This window comes from Engystomops pustulosus, chromosome 2, assembly GCF_040894005.1.
Source record: "Engystomops pustulosus chromosome 2, aEngPut4.maternal, whole genome shotgun sequence".
NCBI lineage: Eukaryota > Metazoa > Chordata > Amphibia > Anura > Leptodactylidae > Engystomops > Engystomops pustulosus.
The window spans coordinates 666,930-688,645 of record NC_092412.1 but is presented as its reverse complement, the minus strand read 5'-3'; the positions used below and the strand labels follow the sequence as shown (position 1 = coordinate 688,645).

Here is a 21,716-nt window from a genome sequence, read left to right as displayed (position 1 = left end):
ATGTACTTATGGCTTCATGTCTCTACCATGTTTTCTAGCCATCATATATCCACCATGTACTTATGGCTTCATGTCTCCACCATGTTTTCTAGCCATCATATCTCCACCATGTACTCTTGGCTTCATGTCTCCACCATGTTTTCTAGCCATCATATCTCCACCATGTACTTATGGCTTCATGTCTCCACCATGTTTTCTAGCCATCATATCTCCACCCTGTACTTTTGGCTTCATGTCTCCACCATGTTTTCTAGCCATCATATCTCCACCATGTACTCTTGGCTTCATGTCTCCACCATGTTTTCTAGCCATCATATCTCCACCATGTACTTTTGGCTTCATGTCTCCACCATGTTTTCTAGCCATCATATCTCCACCATGTACTCTTGGCTTCATGTCTCCACCATGTTTTCTAGCCATCATATCTCCACCATGTACCCTTGGCTTCATGTCTCCACCATGTTTTCTAGCCATCATATCTCCACCATGTACTCTTGGCTTCATGTCTCCACCATGTTTTCTAGCCATCATATCTCCACCATGTACTCTTGGCTTCATGTCTCCACCATGTTTTCTAGCCATCATATCTCCACCATGTACCCTTGGCTTCATGTCTCCACCATGTTTTCTAGCCATCATATCTCCACCATGTACCCTTGGCTTCATGTCTCCACCATGTTTTCTAGCCATCATATCTCCACCATGTACTCTTGGCTTCATGTCTCCACCATGTTTTCTAGCCATCATATCTCCACCATGTACCCTTGGCTTCATGTCTCCACCATGTTTTCTAGCCATCATATCTCCACCATGTACCCTTGGCTTCATGTCTCCACCATGTTTTCTAGCCATCATATCTCCACCATGTACTCTTGGCTTCATGTCTCCACCATGTTTTCTAGCCATCATATCTCCACCATGTACTCTTGGCTTCATGTCTCCACCATGTTTTCTAGCCATCATATCTCCACCCTGTACTTTTGGCTTCATGTCTCCACCATGTTTTCTAGCCATCATATCTCCACCATGTACTCTTGGCTTCATGTCTCCACCATGTTTTCTAGCCATCATATCTCCACCATGTACCCTTGGCTTTATGTGTCCACCATGTTTTCTAGCCATCATATCTCCACCATGTACCCTTGGCTTCATGTCTCCACCATGTTTTCTAGCCATCATATCTCCACCATGTACTCTTGGCTTCATGTCTCCACCATGTTTTCTAGCCATCATATCTCCACCATGTACTCTTGGCTTTATGTGTCCACCATGTTTTCTAGCCATCATATCTCCACCATGTACCCTTGGCTTTATGTGTCCACCATGTTTTCTAGCCATCATATCTCCACCATGTACCCTTGGCTTCATGTCTCCACCATGTTTTCTAGCCATCATATATCCACCATGAAATCTTGGATTCATGTTTCTTCCAAGTTCTTTTGGCACCTTGTCTCCAGGTTTTATGTCTTTTCCACATTCTGTAGGTTACTTGTCTCTCTGTGCTTTGTAGGCTTTCAAATGAAATTTTGTCTTCCTACAGGTAAAAGTTTTGACTTGTCAGCAATCTCTGTTGGGGAGCAGCAAATCCAAGCGCGTCAGGACTCCTGGAAACTGTTGTCCAGCTGCAGGGAGCAGATTGCTGGCTGGAAGCTCAGCACCTTTATGAAGGTAATAAGCAGGACCCTGACCCTCAGATGCATGCTGCTGTCTGGTGCTCCGATAACCAGCCATCTTTTCATAGGTGAACACTGAGCGGATGAGGGAGAAGCTCCAGCTGTGGGAGAAGAGTCTGCAGGACCTGACCTTGGTACTCCATGAAGGAGACCCCATTCTACAATGTGTTGTGGACAGTCTACAGGATTTTTCTCAACACCTTCCCCTGGTCCAGTCACTGCTGGACCCTGCTGTAAAACACAAGCACTGGGCGGCCATCTTTGCTGGTTAGGCTTGGCATTGTAGTGTTTCTGTCTGTTCTCTGTAGCCACAATTCTGATTATTAACCAATTCATGTCCTTTCAGTTATGGAGAGGCCTATGGTGGGGCTGAAGACACTGACACTGATGGAGCTACTGTCTGATCCCCTGCTAAAACAACAAGATCAAATCCACAAGGTCAGGGGGACACCTTGGTCCTGGGCCCTATATTCACATCAGGCTTACAGTAATGTCTCCACGTTAACTACTATAATGCTTATTACCATGGATAATATTATTCTACGTAGTGTATGTGCCAAGCTTCTACACTAGTCACATTCAGAGCTGCAGCCTGGCATCTATTGGCTAGCTGTCCGGCTGCACAGTTTCATCCCTTGTCTTTATGTCTTAGATCTTGCTCCAGGCTCGTGCAGAGTTCTCCGTCTTTCAGGAATTCGGGAAGATTCAAACATCCTGGCAGGAAAAAGAGTTCTGTCTGGTCAGATTCTTCCTATGTGTCTCCAAAGAGGACCCCCCTCCAGACCTGTCCAAGAGACCACCAAGTGGCAGACACTGGGACCGTGCCAGGGGGTACAGCAGCCAAGACACAGGCACCTTCCTTCTAGCTGGTGAGAGAAGACACAGGACCTCGGCCCTCCACCACTTGTCTTTCTGTCCAGTGGATGTCCTTCATCCAGCTCCTCTAGCTCATTACCTCCATGTTATGTGTCCTCCAGCCCATCTGTCCTGATTGTTCTTCATGGTTGGGTGATGGTAATCCATCCTTCGTTCTGTCTGTGCAGAGGACATCCTTCATTCATCTCCTGTAACTCTTCCCATGTTCATTATCTCCATGTTGTATTTCCTCCAGCCCATCTGTCCTGATTGTTCTCCATGGTTGGGTGATGGTAATCCATCCTTCTTTCTGTCTGTGCAGTGGACATCCTTCACTCATCTCCTGTAACTCTTCCCATGTTCTTTGTCTCCATGTTGTGTGTCCTCCAGCTCATCTGTCCTGATTGTTCTCCATGGTTGGGTAATGGTAATCCATCCTTCTTTCTGTCTGTGCAGAGGACATCCTTCACCCATCTCCTGTAACTCTTCCCATGTTCATTGTCTCCATGTTGTGTGTCCTCCAGCTCATCTGTCCTGATTGTTCTCCATGGTTGGGTGATGGTAATCCATCCTTCTGTCTGTCTGTGCAGTGGACATCCTTCACCCATCTCCTGTAACTCTTCCCATGTTCATTGTCTCCATGTTGTGTGTCCTCCAGTCCATCTGTCCTGATTGTTCTCCATGGTTGGGTGATGGTAATCCATCCTTCTTTCTGTCTGTGCAGTGGACATCCTTCACCCATCTCCTGTAACTCTTCCCATGTTCATTGTCTCCATGTTGTGTGTCCTCCAGTCCATCTGTCCTGATTGTTCTCCATTGTTGGGTGATGGTAATCCATCCTTCGTTCTGTCTGTGCAGAGGACAACCTTCACTCACCTCCTGTAACTCTTCCCATGTTCATTGTCTCCATGTTGTATGTCCTCCAGCCCATCTGTCCTGATTGTTGTCCATGGTTGGGTGATGGTAATCCATCCTTTGTTCTGTCTGTGCAGTGGACATCCTTCACCCATCTCCTGTAACTCTTCCCATGTTCATTGTCTCCATGTTGTGTGTCCTCCAGTCCATCTGTCCTGATTGTTCTTCATGGTTGGGTGATGGTAATCCATCCTTCTTTCTGTCTGTGCAGTGGACATCCTTCACCCATCTCCTGTAACTCTTCCCATGTTCATTGTCTCCATGTTGTGTGTCCTCCAGCTCATCTGTCCTGATTGTTCTCCATGGTTGGGTGATGGTAATCCATCCTTCTGTCTGTCTGTGCAGTGGACATCCTTCACCCATCTCCTGTAACTCTTCCCATGTTCATTGTCTCCATGTTGTGTGTCCTCCAGTCCATCTGTCCTGATTGTTCTCCATGGTTGGGTGATGGTAATCCATCCTTCGTTCTGTCTGTGCAGAGGACATCCTTCACTCATCTCCTGTAACTCTTCCCATGTTCATTGTCTCCATGTTGTGTGTCCTCCAGTCCATCTGTCCTGATTGTTCTCCATTGTTGGGTGATGGTAATCCATCCTTCGTTCTGTCTGTGCAGTGGACATCCTTCACCCATCTCCTGTAACTCTTCCCATGTTCATTGTCTCCATGTTGTGTGTCCTCCAGTCCATCTGTCCTGATTGTTCTCCATGGTTGGGTGATGGTAATCCATCCTTCGTTCTGTCTGTGCAGTGGACATCCTTCATTCATCTCCTGTAACTCTTCCCATGTTCATTGTCTCCATGTTGTGTGTCCTCCAGCCCATCTGTCCTGATTGTTCTCCATGGTTGGGTGATGGTAATCCATCCTTCGTTCTGTCTGTGCAGTGGACATCCTTCACCCATCTCCTGTAACTCTTCCCATGTTCTTTGTCTCCATGTTGTGTGTCCTCCAGTCCATCTGTCCTGATTGTTCTCCATGGTTGGGTGATGGTAATCCATCCTTCGTTCTGTCTGTGCAGAGGACATCCTTCACTCATCTCCTGTAACTCTTCCCATGTTCATTGTCTCCATGTTGTGTGTCCTCCAGCTCATCTGTCCTGATTGTTCTTCATGGTTGGGTGATGGTAATCCATCCTTCGTTCTGTCTGTGCAGAGGACATCCTTCACCCATCTCCTGTAACTCTTCCCATGTTCATTGTCTCCATGTTGTGTGTCCTCCAGTCCATCTGTCATGATTGTTCTCCATTGTTGGGTGATGGTAATCCATCCTTCGTTCTGTCTGTGCAGTGGACATCCTTCACCCATCTCCTGTAACTCTTCCCATGTTCATTGTCTCCATGTTGTGTGTCCTCCAGTCCATCTGTCCTGATTGTTCTCCATTGTTGGTCTATCTATATATGTATACTCCTTCATTGTGCAGTCCACTCATTGACCTGTGTCTGTGCTCAATCAGGTGTCTCCATCAGTCACATGTCCTTCTCCCGGCATCTTCTGTGCATCCTGCACGGTGTCTGTGTGTACCTCCAGCATTGTAGATTATCCACTATCTTGGACATCCTATCCTAGCTTATCTACCTTTGTGTCTATCTATGTATAAGGCCCTCCACCCTCTGTATCTGGAATGACCGTCCATGCAGCCACATAACCATATATTTATTAGGAGTTCTGTCTGACATTAAGCTTGTATTTTGTGCTTCTTTGTCATTTTTTTGTCATGTTCAGATGCACATACTCTCAGAAGTTTCATTGATGACAGTCTGCTGTCTCTTCATGCCATCAGGAGCTCTCCTTATTCTGCCAGTCATTGTGATGAGATTTCCAGATGGATCCATAAACTTCAGAGTCTTGGTAATGTTTCCTACAGTCCTGTCCACCTTGTACATGGAGCCCTTTGCCGCCATGTTCACATCATGTATTGGTGGACAGATGTGGCCTTTTAGTTCTTGGATGACCTTTTAATGTGTCATTTCTGTTTTTAGGACATATTCTGGATCTCTGGGTTACATTTCAGAAGAAATGGGTTTTCTTGACTAAAGTTCAGAGTGAGATGGAGATTTCCCTGTCGCGGGTTGAGATGGTGAGTGTTGGAGCTCCCTTCATGGGTGACATGGGGTTCCTGCTCCAGGATTCACCCTACCAGGTTCTCCTGTTTGCAGATGGCAGAGTTCCAGTCTATTGACCGCAGTTACCGTTCCTTTCTGGAAGTGACGGTGCAGGATCCTCTGGTGTTATCCATCTTGAATCCCAGCAGAAGACGGGAGTGGCACCTCCATGGTGATTCCTTGTGCTCTGCCCTTCAGAGGGGCATCAGTGTCATGGAGACCATGTTATTGTCTCTTGTGGACGTGCTGTACGCCTTTCGCTGTGACTTTCCACGACTCTTCTTCCTCAGTGATCAGGAGGTGATCGATGTCCTCGCTGCTTCTCCTGATCCCTTGGATCGTCTACCTTGTGCACTCCTCTGTTTTCCGTACTTTACTGATATGTTATTCCAAATCCAGTCCCCTGATTCCTACAGCTTCCCTGTTATCAGTAAACATTTAACCATAGGGGTCATTGGAAGTCATGGAGAAGCTCTGCACTTCAATTCTCCACTAACATGGAACCCGGGGACTGTTTCTTGGTTAAAAGAGCTGGATCAGAGAGTTCGAGAAAGTCTTATGGAAGAGCTTACAATGAGTCTGGCTGAAGGTCGTCTGAGCTGCCTTCCCCAACAGCCTAAGCTACATGACCAGTTATGGTGCTGGGTGCAACATGGTGTGTCCTTTCACCTCCAGTGCCTGGTAGTTACTGAGGAGGTGGTGTGGTGTGAACTCATGGAGAAACTAATCCTCACAGACCAAAGGTCATGGCTTAGAGACTGGCATAATGTGAAGATAGAGCTCTTGGTACAGAGACTACGACAGATCGACCGGGCAAACCAGCAGGAGATGGCTTTCCTGTCTGCATGGATCAGCCTGGCCGTTCTGCAGCGGGACAGGACATGGGGCCTGCTGGATAATGGGATACAGACTTTAGATTCTTTCTCATGGGCCAAGCTGATGAAGTACCGAGCACCGACACCACCAGGGACACAGGGAGATGGCAGTGATGCACAACCTGGATCTGACACAGTTAAGAGCACATCTCCTCTGTGCTTTGTGGATGTGTTGGGACACTCTTTTACATATGAACATGAGTATGTTGGGTTAGACATGAAGATCATGGAGCCTGCAGTCTCTGAGAGAACTTCTCTGGGTATAATTCTGGCACTGGAGCGGTATGAGTGTGGGGCTGTGATTGGCCAGGATGAAGGCCTCAGGACTCAGACTTTGTTGGCTCTTGGCAATGCCCTTGGTCGTCAGGTTGTGGTGCTGAAATGCTGGGCTGGGATCGATGTCATCCGACTGACTCTTCATCTGGAAGGGGCTCTTCAGGGAGGTGCATGGCTTGTACTGGACAGTGCTCAGAGACTGAAGTGCAATGTCCTGACATCTCTCGGGCAACTACTGAGTGCTGTCCAGTCCTCCTGTGAAGCTCTGAAGAAGGCAGAAGTGTCTGGGCATGAAGATGAACGAGCAGGCATACTTGGATATGTCCAGCTAGAGGAAAGGACTTTGCCAGTGAGGAGAAGTTATAGTTGCTTTGTTACTCTTCCTCACATGGATTCGCCCACTGACCTCCCGAGTAGCCTCCGTCTTCTCCTCAGACCGGTGTCTTTCTGCTCTCCTGACCTAAAGAACATTGCTGAACTTTCACTGCTTTCTGCAGGTTTCCAAGACCATCTAACCTTGGCCAAGAAACTCTCCTGTTTCCTACAATTAGCCGTGGAGTCTGGTGTCATTACTCGAGCGAGTGTCCTTCCTCTTCTTAAGAATATAATCCAGAAAGCCGCTGTCTCTCTGAAACTAGATAAAACAGCCACGAGATCGCACGGAGACTCTGACCAGTGCCAATCCCCACCTTCTATGGATGTTGGAAGCACCACATTGACCTTGGGCCTACAGGAAGAGACAAAAGTGGTGACTGCTCTCCTGGCCTCCTCCCTGTGGTCCAGCCATCAAGTTGCTGAGGAGAATCATCTGAAGGACCTGCTAAGAAGTGTGTTTCCAGTGTCTGTATCCCTGCTGGCCTGTGCTCAGCCCGAAGATGTCCTTTCTCAGGGTCTCAGGCGTCATCTTCATGAGTCTGGCCTGGAAATTCATACGGAGCTCAGTAATAATGTTATGCAGCTTTATCAGGCCATACAGCAAGGCTCAGGAGTTCTCCTGACAGGTCCTGCAGGCAGTGGAAAGACCACCTGCTGGAAGGCCCTGCAACAGACACTAAACCTCCTTGCTGCCAATGAGGTGAGTACAAGCCATGAGACGTCCATCAATGGTGCCAACACTCTATCATACCAATATGTGCAAAGTGTCCACCTCTACCCCAACAGCCTAAGTACCAATGAACTCTTTGGAGGAGCCATGGACGGTAATGGAGTATTCTCTAGTGTTCTCCATAGAGCATCTCAAGGGTCTGCTGTCCAGAAATGGATGATACTGGATGGGTCAGTCGCTCTTGAGTGGGTGGAGCCTATTTCTTGCCTCTTTGGACCATGGCCCTTCCTGACATTGCCCACTGGTCAACAGCTACATCTTACAGACAAGATTAAGATTGTGTTTGAAATGCCAGACCTTTTGACTCTCAGCCCTGCGATGTCCACGCTGTGCAGCCTTGTGTACTGTGGGGGCCACGAAACATGGAGGGCGATACTGAAGTCCTCTATATCCAGCATGTGCATCAAATACCGAGTCATGCAGAGCACACAGCACAAGCTCCAGACCCTGTGTGAATACCTGATACCACAAACCCTCGGCTTCCTGGAGGATCACTGCAGCTCTGCTCTCCATCCTCATCCTGCCAGACCCTCAGCCTCAGCTCGTGGAGTCCAACACATCTCCTCCTTCTGCACAATTCTTTATGCTCTCATGGACCAGCATCTCCTGCGTGACAGCTCCTATCTAGCTCCGGAGCAGGCAGAACATGAGGACCAGTCACATGGATCTACAGGTAAGGTCATGACGATCAGGTAAGACTCGAGGTGACACTTTTACCAGGGGTGTTCATCATAGACTCTTATTCCCTGCAGACGGAGCTCAGTCTTTTACGCAAACTTCAACACTGACCGACAAGGACCAGGGCATCCTGTGTGACAACCACCAGCGGGCACAGACCTTCTTCCTCTACGCGTTTGTCTGGGCCTTTGGTGGTCACCTCCATGCCAGGTAAGATGGCAGTTCTATGTGCGCCTCTGCTCACAATATATACTTCCTTTCCTCCACTCAAGTGTCATCTCCTAACGTCCTAGTCCCCAATGTCTGACCGCGCAACCAGATCTCTGTCTATAAAGGACTGGTAAGTCCCAGCTCTGGACCCCGTCCTTTGTTCTAAGACTTTAAGGAACAGATAGGATGACTGATACATTTCCTGAGAAGCCACTGCCCATCAGTAGGGTCAATACACTACTATAAGTGTCCTCCTAGGGAGGGAGTGTAGCAGTATGGTCAGGGGTCAGGCAGTAGGACACATTACACAACATCCCTCACCCATTGTTTCTGTCCTCCACCCCACAGACATCGCTCAGAGTTTGATGAGTTTTTGAGGAAATCACTCACAGAGTGCGCCCTACAGGTGGAAGTACCACAGGACATATCAGTGTTTGAGGTGACTCCAGCACCTGATAGTCTGACCCTTATAGCAAATCCTGCAGCAGGACAGGTAAGTAACCACCTGTACCTCCACTCAGCTGTCCCTAACTATCCACTTAGATCTTCTCTCATATCCTTGAACTCACCTGTCCTGAGATCTCCTCTCATCTCATCCCTCACCTGTCCCTCCACTCCCCTCTCCTGACTATCCTCCCATGTCTCCTCTCATAGCTCATCCCTCACCTGTCCCTCTACTCACCTCTCCTGACTATCCTCCCATATCTCCTCCCATATCTCATCCCTCACCTGTCCCTCTACTCACCTCTCCTGACTATCCTCCCATATCTCCTCTCATATCTCATCCCTCACCTGTCCCTCTACTCACCTCTCCTGACTATCCTCCCATATCTCCTCCCATATCTCATCCCTCACCTGTCCCTCTACTCACCTCTCCTGACTATCCTCCCATATCTCATCCCTCACCTGTCCCTCTACTCACCTCTCCTGACTATCCTCCCATATCTCATCCCTCACCTGTCCCTCTACTCACCTCTCCTGACTACCCTCCCATATCTCATCCCTCACCTGTCCCTCTACTCACCTCTCCTGACTATCCTCCCATATCTCATCCCTCACCTGTCCCTCCACTCACCTCTCCTGACTATCCTCCCATATCTCCTCTCATCTCCCCCCTCACCTGTCCCTCCACTCTCCTCTCCTGACTATCCTCCCATATCTCCTCTCATAGCTCATCCCTCACCTGTCCCTCTACTCACCTCTCCTGACTATCCTCCCATATCTCCTCTCATATCTCATCCCTCACCTGTCCCTCTACTCACCTCTCCTGACTATCCTCCCATATCTCATCCCTTACCTGTCCCTTTACTCCCCTCTCCTGACTATCCTCCCATGTCTCCTCTCATCTCCCCCCTCACCTGTCCCTCCACTCACCTCTCCTGACTATCCTCCCATATCTCCTCTCATCTCATCCCTCACCTGTCCCTCTACTCACCTATCCTGACTATCCTCCCATATCTCCTCTCATCCCTCACCTGTCCCTCCACTCTCCTCTCCTGACTATCCTCCAATATCTCCTCTCATAGCTCATCCCTCACCTGTCCCTCTACTCACCTCTCCTGACTATCCTCCCATATCTCATCCCTTACCTGTCCCTTTACTCACCTCTCCTGACTATCCTCCCATATCTCATCCCTCACCTGTCCCTCTACTCACCTCTCCTGACTATCCTCGCATATCTCCTCTCATCCCTCACCTGTCTCTCCACTCACCTCTCCTGACTATCCTCCCATATCTCTTCTCATATCTCATCCCTTACCTGTCCATTTACTCACCTCTCCTGACTATCCTCCCATATCTTATCCCTCACCTGTCTCTCCACTTACCTCTCCTGACTATCCTCCCATATCTCCTCTCATCTCATCCCTCACCTGTCCCTCTTCTCACCTCTCCTGACTATCCTCCCATATCTCATCACTCACCTGTCCCTCCACTCACCTCTCCTGACTATCCTCCCATATCTTATCCCTCACCTGTCTCTCCACTTACCTCTCCTGACTATCCTCCCATATCTCCTCTCATCTCATCACTCACCTGTCCCTCCACTCACCTCTCCTGACTATCCTCCCATATCTCCCCTCATATCTCATCCCTCACCTGTCTCTCCACTCACCTCTCCTGACTATCCTCGCATATCTCATCCCTCACCTGTCCCTCCACTCACCTCTCCTGACTATCCTCCCATATCTCCTCTCATCTCATCCCTCACCTGTCCCTCTACTCACCTCTCCTGACTATCCTCCCATATCTCATCCCTCACCTGTCCCTCCACTCACCTCTCCTGACTATCCTCCCATATCTCCTCTCATCTCATCCTTCACCTGTCCCTCCACTCCCCTCTCCTGACTATCCTCCCATATCTCATCCCTCAGCTGTCCCTCTACTCACCTCTCCTGACTATCCTCCCATATCTCCTCTCATATCTCATCCCTCACCTGTCCCTCTACTCACCTCTCCTGACTATCCTCCCATATCTCATCCCTCACCTGTCCCTCTACTCACCTCTCCTGACTATTCTCCCATATCTCCTCTCATCTCATCCCTCACCTGTCCCTCTACTCACCTCTCCTGACTATCCTCCCATATCTCATCCCTCACCTGTCCCTCTACTCACCTCTCCTGACTATCCTCCCATATGTCATTCCTCACCTGTCCCTCTACTCACCTCTCCTGACTACCCTCCCATATCTCTTCTCATCTCATCCCTCACCTGTCCCTCTACTCTTCTCTCCTGACTATCCTCCCATATCTCATCCCTCACCTGTCCCTCTACTCTTCTCTCCTTACTATCCTCCCATATCTCACCCCTCAGCTGTCCCTCTACTCACCTCTCCTGACTATCCTCCCATATCTCCTCTCATATCTCATTCCTCTCCTGTCCCTCTACTCACCTCTCCTGACTATCCTCCCATATCTCATCCCTCACCTGTCCCTCTACCCACCTCTCCTGACTATCCTCCCATATCTCCTCTCATATCTCATCCCTCACCTGTCCCTCCACTCACCTCTCCTAACTATCCTCCCATATCTCCTCTCATCTCCCCCCTCACCTGTCCCTCCACTCTCCTCTCCTGACTATCCTCCCATATCTGCTCTCATAGCTCATCCCTCACCTGTCCCTCTACTCACCTCTCCTGACTATCCTCCCATATCTCATCCCTTACCTGTCCCTTTACTCACCTCTCCTGACTATCCTCCCATATCTCCTCTCATCTCATCCCTCACCTGTCCCACCACTCCCCTCTCCTGACTATCCTCCCATGTCTCCTCTCATCTCCCCCGTCACCTGTCCCTCCACTCTCCTCTCCTGACTATCCTCCCATATCTCTTCTCATATCTCATCCCTTACCTGTCCATTTACTCACCTCTCCTGACTATCCTCCCATATCTCCTCTCATCTCATCCCTCACCTGTCCCTCTACTCACCTCTCCTTACTATCCTCCCATATCTTATCCCTCACCTGTCTCTCCACTCACCTCTCCTGACTATCCTCCCATATCTCCTCTCATCTCATCCCTCACCTGTCCCTCTTCTCACCTCTCCTGACTATCCTCCCATATCTCATCACTCACCTGTCCCTCCACTCACCTCTCCTGACTATCCTCCCATATCTCCTCTCATATCTCATCCCTCACCTGTCCCTCTACTCACCTCTCCTGACTATCCTCCCATATCTCATCCCTCACCTGTCCCTCCACTCACCTCTCCTGACTATCCTCCCATATCTCCTCTCATCTCCCCCCTCACCTGTCCCTCCACTCTCCTCTCCTGACTATCCTCCCATATCTCCTCTCATAGCTCATCCCTCACCTGTCCCTCTACTCACCTCTCCTGACTATCCTCCCATATCTCATCCCTTACCTGTCCCTTTACTCACCTCTCCTGACTATCCTCCCATATCTCCTCTCATCTCATCCCTTACCTGTCCCACCACTCCCCTCTCCTGACTATCCTCCCATGTCTCCTCTCATCTCCCCCCTCACCTGTCCCTCCACTCTCCTCTCCTGACTATCCTCCAATATCTCCTCTCATAGCTCATCCCTCACCTGTCCCTCTACTCACCTCTCCTGACTATCCTCCCATATCTCATCCCTTACCTGTCCCTTTACTCACCTCTCCTGACTATCCTCCCATATCTCATCCCTCACCTGTCCCTCTACTCACCTCTCCTGACTGTCCTCGCATATCTCCTCTCATCCCTCACCTGTCTCTCCACTCACCTCTCCTGACTATCCTCCCATATCTCTTCTCATATCTCATCCCTTACCTGTCCATTTACTCACCTCTCCTGACTATCCTCCCATATCTCCTCTCATTTAATCCCTTACCTGTCCCTCTACTCACCTCTCCTTACTATCCTCCCATATCTTATCCCTCACCTGTCTCTCCACTTACCTCTCCTGACTATCCTCCCATATCTCCTCTCATCTCATCCCTCACCTGGCCCTCTTCTCACCTCTCCTGACTATCCTCCCATATCTCATCACTCACCTGTCCCTCCACTCACCTCTCCTGACTATCCTCCCATATCTCCTCTCATATCTCATCCCTCACCTGTCTCTCCACTCACCTCTCCTGACTATCCTCGCATATCTCATCCCTCACCTGTCCCTCCACTCACCTCTCCTGACTATCCTCCCATATCTCCTCTCATCTCATCCCTCACCTGTCCCTCTACTCACCTCTCCTGACTATCCTCCCATATCTCATCCCTCACCTGTCCCTCCACTCACCTCTCCTGACTATCCTCCCATATCTCCTCTCATCTCATCCCTCACCTGTCCCTCCACTCACCTCTCCTGACTATCCTCCCATATCTCATCCCTCACCTGTCCCTCTACTCATCTCTCCTGCTTATCCTCCCATATCTCCTTTCATCTCATCCCTCACCTGTCCCTCCACTCACCTCTCCTGACTATCCTCCCATATCTCACCCCTCAGCTGTCCCTCTACTCACCTCTCCTGACTATCCTCCCATATCTCCTCTCATATCTCATCCCTCACCTGTCCCTCTACTCACCTCTCCTGACTATCCTCCCATATCTCATTCCTCACCTGTCCCTCTACTCACCTCTCCTGACTATCCTCCCATATCTCATCCCTCACCTGTCCCTCTACTCTTTTCTCCTGACTATCCTCCCATATCTCATCCCTCACCTGTCCCTCTACTCTTCTCTCCTGACTATCCTCCCATATCTCACCCATCAGCTGTCCCTCTACTCACCTCTCCTGACTATCCTCCCATATCTCCTCTCATATCTCATTCATCACCTGTCCCTCTACTCACCTCTCCTGACTATCCTCCCATATCTCATCCCTCACCTGTCCCTCTACCCACCTCTCCTGACTATCCTCCCATATCTCCTCTCATATCTCATCCCTCACCTGTCCCTCCACTCACCTCTCCTGACTATCCTCCCATATCTCCTCTCATCTCCCCCCTCACCTGTCCCTCCACTCTCCTCTCCTGACTATCCTCCCATATCTCCTCTCATAGCTCATCCCTCACCTGTCCCTCTACTCACCTCTCCTGACTATCCTCCCATATCTCATCCCTCACCTGTCCCTTTACTCACCTCTCCTGACTATCCTCCCATATCTCCTCTCATCTCATCCCTCACCTGTCCCACCACTCCCATCTCCTGACTATCCTCCCATGTCTCCTCTCATCTCCCCCCTCACCTGTCCCTCCACTCTCCTCTCCTGACTATCCTCCCATATCTCTTCTCATATCTCATCCCTTACCTGTCCATTTACTCACCTCTCCTGACTATCCTCCCATATCTCCTCTCATCTCATCCCTCAACTGTCCCTCTACTCACCTCTCCTTACTATCCTCCCATATCTTATCCCTCACCTGTCTCTCCACTCACCTCTCCTGACTATCCTCCCATATCTCCTCTCATCTCATCCCTCACCTGTCCCTCTTCTCACCTCTCCTGACTATCCTCCCATATCTCATCCCTCACCTGGCCCTCCACTCACCTCTCCTGACTATCCTCCCATATCTCCTCTTATATCTCATCCCTCACCTGTCTCTCCACTTACCTCTCCTGACTATCCTCGCATATCTCATCCCTCACCTGTCCCTCCACTCACCTCTCCTGACTATCCTCCCATATCTCCTCTCATCTCATCCCTCACCTGTCCCTCTACTCACCTCTCCTGACTATCCTCCCATATCTCATCCCTCACCTGTCCCTCCACTCACCTCTCCTGACTGTCCTCCCAAATCTCATCCCTCACCTGTCCCTCTACTCTTCTCTCCTGCCTATCCTCCCATATCTCCTCTCATCTCATCCCTCACCTGTCTCTCCACTCACCTCTCCTGACTATCCTCCCATATCTCACCCCTCAGCTGTCCCTCTACTCACCTCTCCTGACTATCCTCCCATGTCTCCTCTCATCTCCCCCCTCACCTGTCCCTCCACTCTCCTCTCCTGACTATCCTCCAATATCTCCTCTCATAGCTCATCCCTCACCTGTCCCTCTACTCACCTCTCCTGACTATCCTCCCATATCTCATCCCTTACCTGTCCCTTTACTCACCTCTCCTGACTATCCTCCCATATCTCATCCCTCACCTGTCCCTCTACTCACCTCTCCTGACTGTCCTCGCATATCTCCTCTCATCCCTCACCTGTCTCTCCACTCACCTCTCCTGACTATCCTCCCATATCTCTTCTCATATCTCATCCCTTACCTGTCCATTTACTCACCTCTCCTGACTATCCTCCCATATCTCCTCTCATTTAATCCCTCACCTGTCCCTCTACTCACCTCTCCTTACTATCCTCCCATATCTTATCCCTCACCTGTCTCTCCACTTACCTCTCCTGACTATCCTCCCATATCTCCTCTCATCTCATCCCTCACCTGGCCCTCTTCTCACCTCTCCTGACTATCCTCCCATATCTCATCACTCACCTGTCTCTCCACTCACCTCTCCTGACTATCCTCGCATATCTCATCCCTCACCTGTCCCTCTACTCACCTCTCCTGACTATCCTCCCATATCTCCTCTCATCTCATCCCTCACCTGTCCCTCTACTCACCTCTCCTGACTATCCTCCCATATCTCATCCCTCACCTGTCCCTCCACTCACCTCTCCTGACTATCCTCCCATATCTCCTCTCATCTCATCCCTCACCTGTCCCTCCACTCACCTCTCCTGACTATCCTCCCATATCTCATCCCTCACCTGTCCCTCTACTCATCTCTCCTGCCTATCCTCCCATATCTCCTCTCATCTCATCCCTCACCTGTCCCTCCACTCACCTCTCCTGACTATCCTCCCATATCTCACCCCTCAGCTGTCCCTCTACTCCCCTCTCCTGACTATCCTCCCATATCTCCTCTCATATCTCATCCCTCACCTGTCCCTCTACTCACCTCTCCTGACTATCCTCCCATATCTCATCCCTCACCTGTCCCTCTACTCACCTCTCCTGACTATTCTCCCATATCTCCTCTCATTTAATCCCTCACCTGTCCCTCTACTCACCTCTCCTTACTATCCTCCCATATCTTATCCCTCACCTGTCTCTCCACTTACCTCTCCTGACTATCCTCCCATATATCCTCTCATCTCATCCCTCACCTGGCCCTCTTCTCACCTCTCCTGACTATCCTCCCATATCTCATCACTCACCTGTCTCTCCACTCACCTCTCCTGACTATCCTCGCATATCTCATCCCTCAACTGTCCCTCCACTCACCTCTCCTGACTATCCTCCCATATCTCCTCTCATCTCATCCCTCACCTGTCCCTCTACTCACCTCTCCTGACTATCCTCCCATATCTCATCCCTCACCTGTCCCTCCACTCACCTCTCCTGACTATCCTCCCATATCTCCTCTCATCTCATCCCTCACCTGTCCCTCCACTCACCTCTCCTGACTATCCTCCCATATCTCACCCCTCAGCTGTCCCTCTACTCACCTCTGCTTACTATCCTCCCATATCTCCTCTCATATCTCATCCCTCACCTGTCCCTCTACTCACCTCTCCTGACTATCCGCCCATATCTCATCCCTCACCTGTCCCTCTACTCACCTCTCCTGACTATCCTCCCATATCTCATTCCTCACCTGTCCCTCTACTCACCTCTCCTGACTATCCTCCCATATCTCATCCCTCACCTGTCCCTCTACTCTTCTCTCCTGACTATCCTCCCATATCTCATCCCTCACCTGTCCCTCTACTCTTCTCTCCTGACTATCCTCCCATATCTCACCCCTCAGCTGTCCCTCTACTCACCTCTCCTGACTATCCTCCCATATCTCCTCTCATATCTCATTCCTCACCTGTCCCTCTACTCACCTCTCCTGACTATCCTCCCATATCTCATCCCTCACCTGTCCCTCTATTTACCTCTCCTGACTATCCTCCCATATCTCCTCTCATATCTCATCCCTCACCTGTCCCTCCACTCACCTCTCCTGACTATCCTCCCATATCTCCTCTCATCTCCCCCCTCACCTGTCCCTCCACTCTCCTCTCCTGACTATCCTCCCATATCTCCTCTCATAGCTCATCCCTCACCTGTCCCTCTACTCACCTCTCCTGACTATCCTCCCATATCTCATTCCTCACCTGTCCCTCTACTCACCTCTCCTGACTATCCTCCCATATCTCATCCCTTACCTGTCCCTTTACTCACCTCTCCTGACTATCCTCCCATATCTCCTCTCATCTCATCCCTCACCTGTCCCACCACTCCCATCTCCTGACTATCCTCCCATGTCTCCTCTCATCTCCCCCCTCACCTGTCCCTCCACTCTCCTCTCCTGACTATCCTCCCATATCTCTTCTCATATCTCATCCCTTACCTGTCCATTTACTCACCTCTCCTGACTATCCTCCCATATCTCCTCTCATCTCATCCCTCACCTGTCCCTCTACTCACCTCTCCTTACTATCCTCCCATATCTTATCCCTCACCTGTCTCTCCACTCACCTCTCCTGACTATCCTCCCATATCTCCTCTCATCTCATCCCTCACCTGTCCCTCTTCTCACCTCTCCTGACTATCCTTCCATATCTCATCACTCACCTGTCCCTCCACTCACCTCTCCTGACTATCCTCCCATATCTCCTCTCATATCTCATCCCTCACCTGTCTCTCCACTCACCTCTCCTGACTATCCTCGCATATCTCATCCCTTACCTGTCCCTCCACTCACCTCACCTGACTATCCTCCCATATCTCCTCTCATCTCATCCCTCACCTGGCCCTCTTCTCACCTCTCCTGACTATCCTCCCATATCTCATCACTCACCTGTCTCTCCACTCACCTCTCCTGACTATCCTCGCATATCTCATCCCTCACCTGTCCCTCCACTCACCTCTCCTGACTATCCTCCCATATCTCCTCTCATCTCATCCCTCACCTGTCCCTCTACTCACCTCTCCTGACTATCCTCCCATATCTCATCCCTCACCTGTCCCTCCACTCAGCTCTCCTGACTATCCTCCCATATCTCCTCTCATATCTCATCCCTCACCTGTCCCTCCACTCACCTCTCCTGACTATCCTCCCATATCTCCTCTCATCTCCCCCCTCACCTGTCCCTCCACTCTCCTCTCCTGACTATCCTCCCATATCTCCTCTCATCTCATCCCTCACCTGGCCCTCTTCTCACCTCTCCTGACTATCCTCCCATATCTCATCACTCACCTGTCTCTCCACTCACCTCTCCTGACTATCCTCGCATATCTCATCCCTCACCTGTCCCTCTACTCACCTCTCCTGACTATCCTCCCATATCTCCTCTCATCTCATCCCTCACCTGTCCCTCTACTCACCTCTCCTGACTATCCTCCCATATCTCATCCCTCACCTGTCCCTCCACTCACCTCTCCTGACTATCCTCCCATATCTCCTCTCATCTCATCCCTCACCTGTCCCTCCACTCACCTCTCCTGACTATCCTCCCATATCTCATCCCTCACCTGTCCCTCTACTCATCTCTCCTGCCTATCCTCCCATATCTCCTCTCATCTCATCCCTCACCTGTCCCTCCACTCACCTCTCCTGACTATCCTCCCATATCTCACCCCTCAGCTGTCCCTCTACTCCCCTCTCCTGACTATCCTCCCATATCTCCTCTCATATCTCATCCCTCACCTGTCCCTCTACTCACCTCTCCTGACTATCCTCCCATATCTCATCCCTCACCTGTCCCTCTACTCACCTCTCCTGACTATTCTCCCATATCTCCTCTCATTTAATCCCTCACCTGTCCCTCTACTCACCTCTCCTTACTATCCTCCCATATCTTATCCCTCACCTGTCTCTCCACTTACCTCTCCTGACTATCCTCCCATATATCCTCTCATCTCATCCCTCACCTGGCCCTCTTCTCACCTCTCCTGACTATCCTCCCATATCTCATCACTCACCTGTCTCTCCACTCACCTCTCCTGACTATCCTCGCATATCTCATCCCTCAACTGTCCCTCCACTCACCTCTCCTGACTATCCTCCCATATCTCCTCTCATCTCATCCCTCACCTGTCCCTCTACTCACCTCTCCTGACTATCCTCCCATATCTCATCCCTCACCTGTCCCTCCACTCACCTCTCCTGACTATCCTCCCATATCTCCTCTCATCTCATCCCTCACCTGTCCCTCCACTCACCTCTCCTGACTATCCTCCCATATCTCACCCCTCAGCTGTCCCTCTACTCACCTCTGCTTACTATCCTCCCATATCTCCTCTCATATCTCATCCCTCACCTGTCCCTCTACTCACCTCTCCTGACTATCCGCCCATATCTCATCCCTCACCTGTCCCTCTACTCACCTCTCCTGACTATCCTCCCATATCTCATTCCTCACCTGTCCCTCTACTCACCTCTCCTGACTATCCTCCCATATCTCATCCCTCACCTGTCCCTCTACTCTTCTCTCCTGACTATCCTCCCATATCTCATCCCTCACCTGTCCCTCTACTCTTCTCTCCTGACTATCCTCCCATATCTCACCCCTCAGCTGTCCCTCTACTCACCTCTCCTGACTATCCTCCCATATCTCCTCTCATATCTCATTCCTCACCTGTCCCTCTACTCACCTCTCCTGACTATCCTCCCATATCTCATCCCTCACCTGTCCCTCTATTTACCTCTCCTGACTATCCTCCCATATCTCCTCTCATATCTCATCCCTCACCTGTCCCTCCACTCACCTCTCCTGACTATCCTCCCATATCTCCTCTCATCTCCCCCCTCACCTGTCTCTCCACTCTCCTCTCCTGACTATCCTCCCATATCTCCTCTCATAGCTGATCCCTCACCTGTCCCTCTACTCACCTCTCCTGACTATCCTCCCATATCTCATTCCTCACCTGTCCCTCTACTCACCTCTCCTGACTATCCTCCCATATCTCATCCCTTACCTGTCCCTTTACTCACCTCTCCTGACTATCCTCCCATATCTCCTCTCATCTCATCCCTCACCTGTCCCACCACTCCCATCTCCTGACTATCCTCCCATGTCTCCTCTCATCTCCCCCCTCACCTGTCCCTCCACTCTCCTCTCCTGACTATCCTCCCATATCTCTTCTCATATCTCATCCCTTACCTGTCCATTTACTCACCTCTCCTGACTATCCTCCCATATCTCCTCTCATCTCATCCCTCACCTGTCCCTCTACTCACCTCTCCTTACTATCCTCCCATATCTTATCCCTCACCTGTCTCTCCACTCACCTCTCCTGACTATCCTCCCATATCTCCTCTCATCTCATCCCTCACCTGTCCCTCTTCTCACCTCTCCTGACTATCCTTCCATATCTCATCACTCACCTGTCCCTCCACTCACCTCTCCTGACTATCCTCCCATATCTCCTCTCATATCTCATCCCTCACCTGTCTCTCCACTCACCTCTCCTGACTATCCTCGCATATCTCATCCCTTACCTGTCCCTCCACTCACCTCACCTGACTATCCTCCCATATCTCCTCTCATCTCATCCCTCACCTGTCCCTCTACTCACCTCTCCTGACTATCCTCCCATATCTCATCCCTCACCTGTCCCTCCACTCACCTCTCCTGACTATCCTCCCATATCTCCTCTCATCTCATCCCTCACCTGTCCCTCTACTCACCTCTCCTGACTGTCCTCCCATATCTCATCCCTCACCTGTCCCTCCACTCACCTCTCCTGACTATCCTTCCATATCTCACCCCTCAGCTGTCCCTCTACTCACCTCTCCTGACTATCCTCCCATATCTCCTCTCATATCTCATCCCTCACCTGTCCCTCTACTCACCTCTCCTGACTATCCTCCCATATCTCATCCCTCACCTGTCCCTCTACTCACCTCTCCTGACTATTCTCCCATATCTCCTCTCATCTCATCCCTCACCTGTCCCTCTACTCACCTCTCCTGACTATCCTCCCATATCTCATCCCTCACCTGTCCTTCTACTCACCTCTCCTGACTATCCTCCCATATCTCCTCTCATCTCATCCCTCACCTGTCCCTCTACTCACCTCTCCTGACTATCCTCCCATATCTCATCCCTCACCTGTCCCTCTACTCACCTCTCCTGACTATCCTCCCATATCTCACCCCGCAGCTGTCCCTCTACTCACCTCTCCTGACTATCCTCCCATATCTCACCCCTCAGCTGTCCCTCTACTCACCTCTCCTGACTATCCTCCCATGTCTCCTCTCATCTCCCCCCTCACCTGTCCCTCCACTCTCCTCTCCTGACTATCCTCCAATATCTCCTCTCATAGCTCATCCCTCACCTGTCCCTCTACTCACCTCTCCTGACTATCCTCCCATATCTCATCCCTTACCTGTCCCTTTACTCACCTCTCCTGACTATCCTCCCATATCTCATCCCTCACCTGTCCCTCTACTCACCTCTCCTGACTGTCCTCGCATATCTCCTCTCATCCCTCACCTGTCTCTCCACTCACCTCTCCTGACTATCCTCCCATATCTCTTCTCATATCTCATCCCTTACCTGTCCATTTACTCACCTCTCCTGACTATCCTCCCATATCTCCT

At 50.5% G+C, this 21,716-nt stretch overlaps 1 protein-coding gene across 1 annotated transcript in view; it reads left to right on the top strand.

The window, feature by feature from the left end:
- The window catches only part of DNHD1 (dynein heavy chain domain 1), a 140,745-nt gene that overhangs the window by 19,154 nt on the left and 99,875 nt on the right, over positions 1 to 21,716 (top strand). Inside the window, exons 15-23 of the mRNA XM_072133564.1 lie at positions 1,541 to 1,668; positions 1,742 to 1,940; positions 2,020 to 2,111; positions 2,326 to 2,542; positions 5,162 to 5,287; positions 5,419 to 5,516; positions 5,596 to 8,470; positions 8,550 to 8,685; positions 9,034 to 9,178. Coding sequence (XP_071989665.1) covers positions 1,541 to 1,668; positions 1,742 to 1,940; positions 2,020 to 2,111; positions 2,326 to 2,542; positions 5,162 to 5,287; positions 5,419 to 5,516; positions 5,596 to 8,470; positions 8,550 to 8,685; positions 9,034 to 9,178 — 4,016 coding nt within the window. The remainder of the gene's footprint in view (positions 1 to 1,540; positions 1,669 to 1,741; positions 1,941 to 2,019; positions 2,112 to 2,325; positions 2,543 to 5,161; positions 5,288 to 5,418; positions 5,517 to 5,595; positions 8,471 to 8,549; positions 8,686 to 9,033; positions 9,179 to 21,716) is intronic.